Source organism: Lepus europaeus, chromosome 14 (genome assembly GCF_033115175.1).
Source record: "Lepus europaeus isolate LE1 chromosome 14, mLepTim1.pri, whole genome shotgun sequence".
In the NCBI taxonomy this organism is placed as follows: Eukaryota; Metazoa; Chordata; class Mammalia; order Lagomorpha; family Leporidae; genus Lepus; species Lepus europaeus.
The window spans coordinates 81570835-81582980 of NC_084840.1; the positions used below are offsets into that span (position 1 = coordinate 81570835).

The following is a 12146-nucleotide window of genomic DNA, read 5'->3' on the forward strand; positions in this document are numbered from 1 at the left end:
TACAAAGGAAGCTGATATTTGTGTGTTTATTTTATATCCTGCCACTATACCAAACTCTTATGAGTTCTATTAGTGTTTTCATGGAGTCTTTTGGGTTACCAATATGTAGAATCATGTCATCAGCAAATAGGGATAGTTTGACTTCCTCCTTGCCAATATGTATCCCTTTGAATTATTTTTCTTGCCTGATGGCTCCGGCTAAAACTTTCAGGACTATATTAAATAGCAGTGGTGAAAATGAGGTTTCACCGCACCCCGGTTAGAATGGCTCACATTCAGTAATCTACCAACAGCAGATGCTGGAGAGGATGTGGGGAAAAAGGGACACTAAACCACTGTTGGTGGGAATGCAAACTGGTTAAGCCACTATGGAAGTCAGTCTGGAGATTCCTCAGAAAAGTGAATATAACCCTATCATATAACCCAGCCATCCCACTCCTTGGAATTTACCAAAAGGAAATTAAATTGGCAAACAAAAAAGCCGTCTGCACATTAATGTTTATTGCAGCTCAATTCACAATAGCTAAGACCTGGAACCAACCCAAATGCCCATCAACAGTAGACTAGATAAAGAAATTATGGGACATGTACTCTATAGAATACTATACAGTAGTCAAAAACAATGAAATCCGGTCATTTGCAACAAGATGGAGGAATCTGGAAAACATCATGCTGAGTGAATTAAGCCAGTCCCAAAGAGACAAATATCATTTGTTTTCCCTGGTCAGCGACAACTAACTGAGCACCAAAGGGGAAACCTGTTGAAATGAAATGGGCACTATGAGAAACAGTGACTTGATCATCTCTTGTCCTGACTGTTGATTTACAATGTAAATCTTTATCCATTTTAGTATTTTTTTTGTTCTAGTACTGGTGGTTGAACTCTGTAATTAACAAACAATTATTCTTAGGTGTTTAAATTTTAACTGAAAAGTGATCCCTGTTAAATATAAGAGTGGAAAAAGAGAGGGAGGTGATGGACAATTTGGGACATGCTGAATCAGACTTGCCCCAAATGGTGGAGTTAGAAACGTGCCAGGGGATTCCAATACAATCCCATCAAGGTGGCATGTACCAATGCCATCTCACTAGTCCAAGTGATCAATTTCAGTTCACAATTGATGGCTCTGATAGGTCTAAGAGGCAAAGGGATCACACAAACAAGACAAGTGTCTGCTAATACTAACTGATAGAACCAAAAAGGGAGAGAAGGATCCAACATGGGAAGCGGGATACACAGCAGACTCATAGAATGGCAGATGTCCTAAAGAACACTCTGGCCTCAGAATCAGCCCTTAAGGCATTCGGATCTGGCTGAAGAGCCCATGAGAGTATTTTAGCCATGGAAAGCCAAGATACTCTGGGGAAAAAAAAAAGAAGACCTAAATGAAAGATCTCTGCGAGTGAGATCCCAGTGGAAAGAACAGGGCCATCGAAGAAGAAGGTACCTTTCTCTGAAGGGAGGCGAGAACTTCCACTTTGACAATGACCCTGTCAGAATAAGATCAAAGTCGGTGACCCGAAAGGCTTCCATAGCCCTGGCAACTCATGACTAGAGCCTAGGGAGATTACTGATGCCATAAACAAGAATGTCAAATTGTTTAATCAACAATAGGAGTCACTGTGTACTTACATCTCATGTGGGATCTGTCCTTAATGTGTTGTCCAATGTGAAGTAATGCTATAACTAGTACTGAAACAGTATTTTTACACTTTGTGTTTCTGTGTGGGTGTAAACTGATGAAATCTTTAGTTAGTATATACTGAATCGATTTTCTGTATATAAAGATAATTGAAAATGAAAAAAAAACTTGGTGTTAAATTGGAAATTGCATAGAAAATTAATCAATTCTAAAAAAAAATCATGTAAGATCTCTGTCCTTCATGTGCTGTACATTGTGATTTAATGCTATAACTAGTACTCCAACAGTATTTTTCACTTTGTGTTGCTATGTGAGGGCAAACTGTTGAAATCTTTACTTAATATATACTAAACTGATCTTCTGTATATAAAGAGAATTGAAAATGAATCTTGATGTGAATGGAAGGGGAGAGGGAGTGGGAAACGGGAGGGTTGAGGGTGGGAGGGAAGTTATGGGGGGGGAGCCATTGTAATCCATAAGCTGTATTTTGGAAATTTATATTCATTAAATAAAAGTTAAAAAAATAGCAGTGGTGAGAGTGGGCATCCTTGTCTAGATCCAACTTCTCCCCATTTAGTAGAATGCTGACTGTGGATTTGTTATAAATTGCTTTATTATGTTGAGGAATGTCCCTTCTATACCAAGTTTGCTTAAGGCTTTCATCATAAAAGGATGTTGAATTTTTCAAATTCTGTCTCTGCATCTATTGAGATAATCATATGGATTTTGGTGTTCAGTTTGCTAATGTGGTTTATCACATTTATACATTTATTGATTTTCAGATGTTGAACCATCCCTATATACTAGGGATAAATTCCACTTGGTCTGGGTGTATGATCTCTCTCATGTGTTGTTGGATTTGATTGGCTAGTATTTTGTTGAAGATTTTTGCATCTATGTTCATCAGGGACATTGGTCTTTAGCTGTTTTCTCTGTAATATCAATTTCTGGCTTAAGAATTAAGGTAATGCTGGCTTCTTAGAATGAGCTTGGGAGGATTCCCTCCTTTTTGAATATTTTGAATAGCTGGAGAAGAATTGAGATTCATTCTTCTTGAAATGTCTGGTAGAATGCAGTGGTGAATACGTTGGGACCTGGGCTTTTCTCTGTTGGAAGGGTCTTTATTATTGATTCAATCTTTATGATTCAGTTTAGGTAGGTTGTGTGTGTCCAGGAATCTATCAATTTCTTCTGGATTTCCTGAATTGTTGGCACACAGTTCTTTGTGGTAATTCCTGATGATTCTTTTTATTTCTGTCTTTTGTTGCATTTCCTTTTTCATCTCTGAGTTTGTTGATTTGGGTCTTCTCCCTCTTTTTTTGGTCATTTGGACCTATGGCTTGTCTATTTTGTTTATTTTTTCCAAAAACAGCTCTTCATTTCATTGATCTTTTGTATTTTTTATTTTATTTCTCCTTTAATTTTAATTATTTCTTTACTCCTACTAATTTGGGGTTTGGTTTGTTGTTTTTCTAAGTCCTTGAGATGCACTGACAGCATATTTATTTGGTGCCTTTCCAGTTTCTTGATACAGGCACTAATTGCTGTAAACTTTTCTTTTAACACTGCTTTTGCTGTATCCCATACTTTTTGGTATGAGGTATTGTTATCGTCATTCCTTTCCTAAAATTTTTTATTGGTCTTTTGATTTCTTTTATGACTCACTGTTCATTTAAGAGTGTATTTTTCAGTCTCCATGTATTTGCATATGTTCTTGAAATTCTTGAGTTGTTTATTTTGAGCTTCAGTCCATTGTGATCAGAGAACATGAATGGTATGATTTTGATTTTTTTGAATTTGCTGAGACTTGCTTTATGGCTTAGTATGTGGTCTATCCTAGAGAAAGTTCCATGCACTGCTGAAAAGAACGTACGTTCTGCCATGGTGGGGTGAAAAGTTCTGCAAATATCAGTTAGGTCCATTTGGTCGATAGTGTTGATTAGCTCTGTTTTTTTGTTGCTTTTCTGTGTGGTTGATATATTCAGTGATGAAAGTATAGTGTTGAAATCCACCATTACTATTGTACTGGAGTCTGTCTCCCTTTAGTTCTGTTAATAGTGCTTTTAGATAGCCAGGTACCCTGTAGTTGGGTGCATATGCATTTACTGTCAAGTCTTCCTATTGTATTGATCCCTTAATCACTATATAGTTTCCTTCTTTGTCTCTTTTAACAGTTTTTATGTTAAAGTCTATTTTATCTGATAATTGGATGACTACACCTTCCCTTTTCCCCTCATTAGTGTGGAATCTCTTTTTCTATCCTTTAACTTTTCATCTATGTGTATCTTTGTTGGTGAAGTGTGTTTCTTGTAGGCAGCGAATAGATGGGTCTTGCTTTTTAATCCATTCAACCAGCCTGTATCTTTTAACTGTAGAGTTGAGGCCATTTACATCCATGTTGACAATTGATAAGTAATACTTGACCCTGCCATTTCTCTGCAAATGTTCCTATCATTTGCTTTGGATTTTGTTTGCACTTTTACTGGGATATTTTCTGTCTTTGCATTCTTACATAGTGATGGCTTGCTTTCTGTGTTTCTGTGTGTAGCACATCCTTAAGCATCTTTTGTAAGGCTGGAGAAGTGACAAATTCCTTTGATTTCTTTTTGTTATGGAATGTCTTTATTTCACCTTCATTTGTAAATGAGAGCTTTGCAGGATACAATCTTTTGGGTTGACAGTTTCTTCTCTTAAGATTTGGACTATATCTAAGGTTTCTAATGAGAAGTCAGCTGTGAGTCTAATTGGAAATCCTCTGAAAGCTTTCTGGCATTTCTCTAGTGCACATTTTAGAACCTTTATACTTAACTGTGGAAATTTTGACTACAATGTGTCATGGTAAAGATCTTTTATGGTCATATATGTTAGGCGTTCTATGCACTTCCTGTACTTGTACATTCCTTACTTTCTCAATGTTAGGGAAGTTTTCTGTAATTATTTCATTAAATAGGCCTTCTAGTCTCTTTTCTCTTTCCACACCTTCAGACACTCCTAAGACTCATATGTTGGGTCTTTTGGTAGTATCCTATGTATTTCCAATACTGTTTTTAAGTTTTCTAATTTCTTCTTCTTGCTTTGGTCTTAACTGTAATTTCCAGAGATTTGTCTTCTAGCTCAGATATTCTTTCTTCTGCCTCACCAACTCTGTTGTTAAAACTTTACATTGCAGTTTTATTTTATCTATTGAATGTTTTATTTCTAGTATTTCATTTGATTTCTCTTTAAGTTCTCAATTTTAGGGGAAAAATTTTCATTCATATAATATATAGTTTTTTATTTTGTGGATTGGTTTCTGATTTGCTTTTGAGTAATCTGATGGTTAGTTTTTAAAATTCCATCTGGTGTTTCCCCAATCTATTCATCTTAACATTCTAATATTGAAATGTTATAGTGTTTTTTAAGGACGCTTACAGTGTCTTTTTTATTTTTGTTTCTTGAATTTTTGCCATTATATTTAGGCATTTGTAAAAATTTTTTGTCTGATGGCTTTTATCTTTGATCTGTGCCTCTGTGGATTAGTGAAATGTCTATACTTCCAGTGAATACCAAAGGGTGTATGGTGAATATGGCCATACTCTGTTCACGTATCCATGGTAACACCCAAGTTAGGCGTGATAGCTCTCCTCTGTGTAACTGGATGGAGAGTAATGCTCACCTCTGTTGGTGTGACCTCCCCTTCTGCTCCCAGCTGAGGAATACCCAGGTGTTAGTCCCCAGTGTGCTCAACACTCATCTGCACAACTGTATGAACCACATATATGATCTGTGGAGTCTTTCTTGTGACCACGGTTCCCTTTGCTATGAGCTGTGCTAGGCAACCAAGGAGCTCTGAGAGTGTGGAGAAGTGCTTTTTAGCTGCCCAGAACCCAGGCACACTCTGCCTCCTTTCACACAGTCAGTGTTTTCTCAGTCTTAGCTCCCAGGGCTCTCAGGGTGAAGGAGTGCTGATGGGCTACTCTGCCCTGCTAGCCTGTCCTGTGCACAAGAAAACCAAGGTGTTCCCAAAGCTGCTGTCTGTGTTTTCCAGCTCACTGGATCGAGTCCAATCCTCTCAAGCAGATTTGATGTCAGTAAGGAACGTAGGTGTTTCTCTTTGGTTAGATCTGTGGTCTCAGGCACGCAAAGTACCCATACGCCACAGTCCTGCTGTCTTCATCATTGTGCTAGACATGTAGGAGCATCCCACAGGTGCAACTTCCTTTCTCTTGGGATGGCTCCCCCTCCCTTCTCACTGCCAGGTAGGTGCAACTGGCTTGGTTTCTCATGAACTGCTGTGGTTGCCCCATCAACTAAGTAGAGGGCAATTCCAATAATTGCTGGATATGTACACAGGAGCTTGGGTGGCTGCTACCTGCCTGTGTCCAAAAATGGTACCAGCCCTCCCACCACCGGCTGCAAGTCTCTGTTGTAGCAGGGTGGAGGAGAGGGTGAGAGATGTGCTGTTTTTTCCCCTCCCCACCTCTTGGTAACCAGTCTCCCTGTTTTGGGGATCTAAGTGGGAGTCTAAAAGGTGCAGTTCACTAAGCCCTCCCTCCCACTGTATCAGCAGTGCCATGGGCCCATGGAGTCCACTCTCAGCTAGTTTGCTGGGGTGGGCACCTATCCCCCTAGATCCCAGCTGATAGGTCTTTTGCTACATGTCTGTTCTTTTTTGGTTCTGGACAGTTTCTACTGATTTTACAGGATCTCCCATTGCAGTCCCCTGCAGCTTTATCCTGAGAGTATACTTTCTCTCCCTTTTTAAATACTTATTTTGCCTTTTTTAAATCAGACCATCCTGACACTATTCTGACATCTTGGAACCCCCTGTTTACTTTTTAAATATTCATTTATTTGAAAGGCAGAGTTAGAGAGGTAAGAAGGGAGAGGGAGAGAGGAAGGGATCTTCCATCTGCTGGTTCACTTTTCAACTGCCTGAAAAAACTAGGTCTGGGCCAGTCCAAAGCCAGGAGTCAGGAACTCCAAACAGGTCTCCCATGTAAATGTCAGGGACCCAAGTTCTTGAGCCATTATTGTCTGCTTCCCAGGTACATTGACAAAGAACTGGATCAGAAACAGGGTAACCAGAAGTTATCCTGAACTCTGATATGGGGCGTGAACATCCTACGTGGTAGTTTATCCTACTGTGCCACAATACCTCTTTCTGATTTTGGATATTAAACCAACATAGTATTTTTTTTTATTTTCCAGTATCTGTTCTGTTTTTTTTATGTTCTAGTCTTTATTATTTACTTATTTCTACTTGTTTATTTACTAATTTACTTTTGTTTTCTATTCTACAACATGGCAGTTGTGTTTATTGGTTGTACATTTTCTCTTTCTATATGGATGTTTGTTGCTATAAATTTTCTTACAATAATCATGTTAGCTTAATCTGTATTTTATATGGCATTTTTTCTTTTGTTTCATTTCATCTCAATATATTTCATAGTTTTCTTTATGATCTTTTCCATGCCCCATTGGTAATTCGGAACTGTGTTATTTAAATAGCATTTATTTGTGAATTTACCAAGTTTCCTTGTTATTATTAATATAATTCCATAGGCATTGGAAAATATTTGCATGAATTCAATCTTTTTAAATTTATGAAGGCTTGGTTTATAGCCTGGCATTTTGTGTATCTTGGAGAATTTTCCAAGTACATTTGAAAGTAACATTTAGTTGTCTTATGGGGTGAAGTATTCTGTATATACATACAGACTTCTAAAGAGCACTAGTTAGTTAATAGTGCTGTTCAGTTATTTTCTTCTTAATCTAATGCTAAGTTGATCAATCCATTATTTAAAGTACGGTATTGAAGTCTCTATGATTGTTGTAAAATCTGTTTGTGATTTCTTATGGCTGAGCATGAAAGATCACAATAAGATTTTATTTGTAGCCTTATAAAAATGAGACAATGTTGCTGTATGCTTATCTTAAATTTAAAATTTGACCTATTTTTCTGTTTACTACACCAAATTATATCTTTGTGTATCTCCTCGTAAAATATCAGATGCAGATCTTACACCTGAGAAAAAATCTTTGGAATCAGAAGCTCAAATGCGAAAAGGAAAACAAAGAATAATTAGACTGAATAGACAAAAGGGTAAGTATAATATTTATACATATCATTAAATTATTTTAAGAACTTATCTGAAGATCTTCTTTCTTTTGGTCTTTCTTTTGAATATTTATTTGAGGTATATTTAGTAGAAATTTCATATTTTTGACAAATGCGAATATCCTAAAATAGCTAGATAACTAAATTGAAAGCCTTGACACCTTTTGATTAGTGTTTGAATGATCAATGACTACTATGTGACAAGGTTTCTTTCATACACCCTCATGAAAACTGAAATTTATGCACATTTCCCACTTCAGAAAATGGGTCAAAATGTCTGAATAGGATGTGCATCCACCAAAGCCAGAAAACCAGTTTTAGAGCAATGGTGGAAGATCCACGTTTCCAGAAGATTGAGGAAAAGCTTTAGGAAAAAAGTGACAGTATCTTCAAATCGCAAAGAGAGTCTTAAAACTAAACTCAGCAGAAGACCTTTTCCTTTGATTCACTAAGCATTTAAATATACGTTTTATGTATAATTTACACTTTGACCTGAAGTGTAAGGGCGATGACACTGCTAACTGAAGAACAGAAGCAAAGTTATTGGTCGGTTTTGTTTGTTTTTTTTTTTGCATGGTCAGTATTTTCCAAAGTAACAGCACTACCTTCATACACACTTGACAAAAACTGACCACGTGATTTCTCATTTCACCTCCTTGGGTAAAATTTGAGGATTACTTGGCATGGCCAAAAGTTGCATTGCACATCTGTTTGTTTTTTTGTTTTTGTTTTTTTTTCATTCTTCTGTTTAGCACTTCTTCTTGAAGCCCAGGAAAAAGGAATCTTAATTGAAAACCTATTGCCTGAGGAGATTGCTTCGTTATCAAGAAGTGACTCTCAAACTAAGCAGCCTGAAGCTACTAAAAAGGAGAGTCTCAAAAGTAAGTAACTGGCTGTAAATCTTTTAAACCTTTTTAATTAAATTAAAAAAAAAACTGTTTTCTGAATATGTCTCCAACTATACACTTCTTTCTTTTTAAAGATTTATTTATTTATTTGAGAGAGTTACATAGAGAGAGAGGAGAGTCAGAGAGAGAGAGAGAGACAAAGAGAGGTCTTCCATCTGATGGTTCACTCCCCAGTTGGCCACAATGGCCAGAGCTGCACTGATCTGAAGCCAGGAGCCAGAAGCCTTCTCCAGGTCACCCACGTGGGTGCAGGGGCCCAAGGACTTGGGCCATCCTCCACTGCTATCCCAGGCCATAGCAGAGAGCTGGATCAGAAATGGAGCATCTGGGTCTCGAACCGGCGCCCATATGGGATGCCGATGCTTTAGGCCAGGGTTTTAACCCACTGCGCCATAGTGCTGGCCCCCAACTATATACTTCTTTTGGTAATTATTCCCAACACAGTTCTGGATCTTTATTGATGATTTATGTGGTGTGCTTTCCACTCTGTTTGAGATTTACAAGTTTATTTACTGTGCTCCAAATATTTACTTTGCTCTTAGAAATAAAGAAGCAAGACAAGTTCTTTCAAAAATAAAAGTAAATCTGCAGGAGCTGATGCTGTGGTTTAGAGGGATGGGCTGCTTCCTGCAAATATCAGCATCCCATGTAGGTGCCACTTTGAGTCCCAGCTACTCCATTTCTCTCCAGCTCCCTGCTAATGTGCCTCAGAAAGCAGGGAAGGATGGCCCAAGTCCTTGGGCCCCTGCACCCATGTGGGAGACCTGGAGGAAGCTCTTGATTCCTGGCTTCAGCCTGGCCCACCCCCGCCCTTTACTGCCATTTGGGGAGAGAACCATTGGATGGAAAATCTCTTTCTGTCTCTTCTTCTCCCTCTCTCTCTATAACTCTGCCTTTCAAATAAATAAATTTTTTAAACAACAAGTAAATCTCTAAGATAAAATGGTTATCTTTTTATCTTTTTTAATGGTTTCTTTGTAGAAAGAATGTGGGAGGATTCCTTCCCTTTCAGTTGTTTTGAGTAGCTTGAGAAGAATTGGAGTTAGTTCATTAAATGTCTGGTAGAGTTCAGCAGTGAATCCATCTGTTCCTGGGCTTTTCTTTGTTGGGAGAGCCTTTATTACTGGCTCAATTTCTGTCATGGTTGTGGGTCTGTTTAGGTTTTCTATTTCTTCATGGCTCAATTTAGGTAGGTTTTATGTGTCTAGGAATCTATCCATTTCTGCTAGATTTCCAAGTTTGTTGGCATACAATTGTTTTTAGAAATTTCTGATGTCTGTTTCTGTGATGTTTGTTATTATATTCCCTTTTTTTTCTTTCTTTTTTTTTTGACAGGCAGAGTGGATAGTGAGAGAGAGAGAGAGAGAGAGAGAGAGAGAGAGAGAGAAAGGTCTTCCTTTTTGCCGTTGGTTCACCCTCCAATGGCCGCTGCGGCCGGCACATCGTGCTGATCCGAAGCCAGGAGCCAGGTGCTTCTCCTGGTCTCCCATGCGGGTGCAGGGCCCAAGCACTTGGGCCATCCTCCACTGCCTTCCCGGGCCATAGCAGAGAGCTGGGCTGGAAGAGGGGCAACCGGGATAGAATCCGGCGCCCCAACCGGGATTAGAACCTGGTGTGCCGGCGCCACAAGGCGGAGGATTAGCCTGTTAAGCCAGGGCACCGGCCTATATTCCCTTTTTTATCTCCAATTTTATTGATTTGAGTTTTCTCTCCTTTTTTTTGCTTAGTTGGAATGATGTTATTATCTATTGAGATGATCATATGGTTTTAATCTTCAGTTTGTGAATATCATATTTATTGTTTCACAAATGTAGAAACCTAAAGATGGTGATGCATATTTAAACTTGCAGTGGCTGTACATGAACTTTGTTACTAAAAAATCTCTGTAGATTTCTGATTATTTCTAAAAATGCTGCCATTAGGAAGCAAAGTGTATGATACAATGTTTAAGTGAGTCAAAGTAATACTGAAAAATGACATGTAGAAAAAGTAAGACAATAGTTAATTAAATATAACTACACACTTATGTGAATGACAGGTATTGGACATTAAAAAAGCAATAAACCATTTAGGAGAGATGTGAGGAGGCATAGAGAATGGAAGACTTGGGGCTGCTTCTCTGAAAAAATAATTTAAACAGTAGTCTTATTTGTTATATTATTTCTATTCTCATAATTTAAAACCCTAGTTTTACATTTTTAGACCGATTCTAGTAGTTTGATGCTCAGTAATAAAAATTGTCAAAGATCTGGAAATTTGGGAATTGACTATATAAATATTTATTGCGATCCATGTTTAATCAGTCCACATCCACAGCACTTAGATAATTGACAAATGACAAATCTGTTAAAGATGAAGAAATGATTATTGTTGGAGCTATGTTTCTATGAGAGATTTCTGTTCTCCTTGACCTATTTGAAACATAGTAAGTAGAAATCATATCTCAACCCTCAAGTACCTCTGAATGTCTTCATATTGCCATCATGCTGACATTCCAAAAAATCCTTTTACTTTGTTCACTCCTTTTATGCAGCCTACGATCAATAGAATACCATTTTGCAAGTTTTGTATTACTCTTGTAACCCAAGCCACATATAAATCATAGAATTAGGGTAAAGAGTACTTTTTTGTAGTCATTTAGCATAAATTTAGAGTGGATTCTAGGATTATATACAGAAGATTGAATAGCTGAGAAATCTAGAGATCCAGTTATTACCTAGTGAAACACAACATAATGCATACTATATTCATCCACCTCTGAATCTACAAGTATTACTTAGAACTGTATATGATATTGTTTCTAAAAATCATCTTACAGAACTGGTGTTGTAGCGCAGTGGGTTGAACCACTGCCTGTGACACTGGCATCCCGAGTGAGCTCCACTTGGAGTCCCAGCTGTTCTAATCTGATCCAGCTGCATGCTAATGTGCCTGTGAAAACAGTGGACCATGGCCCAGGTAGTTGAGCCCTGGAGTTCCAAGTGTGACTTCAGCTTGGCCGAGGACTGGCCACTGTAGTCATTTGGGTAGTGAACCAGTGGATGAATGGTGCTGTTCCTTCTCTCCTTGTCTCTCTGTAATTCTTCCTTTCAAATAAATAAATCTTTAAAACATCATCTTCCAAAACAAAATATTAAATTATTTTGTACCTTATATGACTTTATATTTTCTGAAATGGACTTGTCAGTATTTATGGGATTCACTGACAATTAGCTAAATAGTAGTTCCTCAGCTCTATCCATGTAGTCTCTTACTTCAAATTTTTATGAAAAACAGTGCACAAGAAATACTGATTTTAAAGAGCACAATATCTTTTTTTTTATTTTTTTTATTTTTGACAGGCAGAGTGGACAGTGAGAGAGAGACAGAGAGAAAGGTCTTCCTTTTGCCGTTGGTTCACCCTCCAATGGTCGCTGCGGTAGCGCGCTGCGGCCGGCGCACCGCGCTATTCCGATGGCAGGAGCCAGGTGCTTCTCCTGGTCTCCCATGGGGTGC

The 12146-nt window shown here is 38.1% G+C and overlaps 1 protein-coding gene across 1 annotated transcript in view; it reads left to right on the plus strand.

Annotated features, from left to right (window-relative positions):
* Positions 1 to 12146, plus strand: part of LOC133773486 (POTE ankyrin domain family member B-like) — a 67425-nt gene that overhangs the window by 50972 nt on the left and 4307 nt on the right. Inside the window, exons 15-16 of the mRNA XM_062210809.1 lie at positions 7636 to 7728; positions 8496 to 8624. Coding sequence (XP_062066793.1) covers positions 7636 to 7728; positions 8496 to 8624 — 222 coding nt within the window. The remainder of the gene's footprint in view (positions 1 to 7635; positions 7729 to 8495; positions 8625 to 12146) is intronic.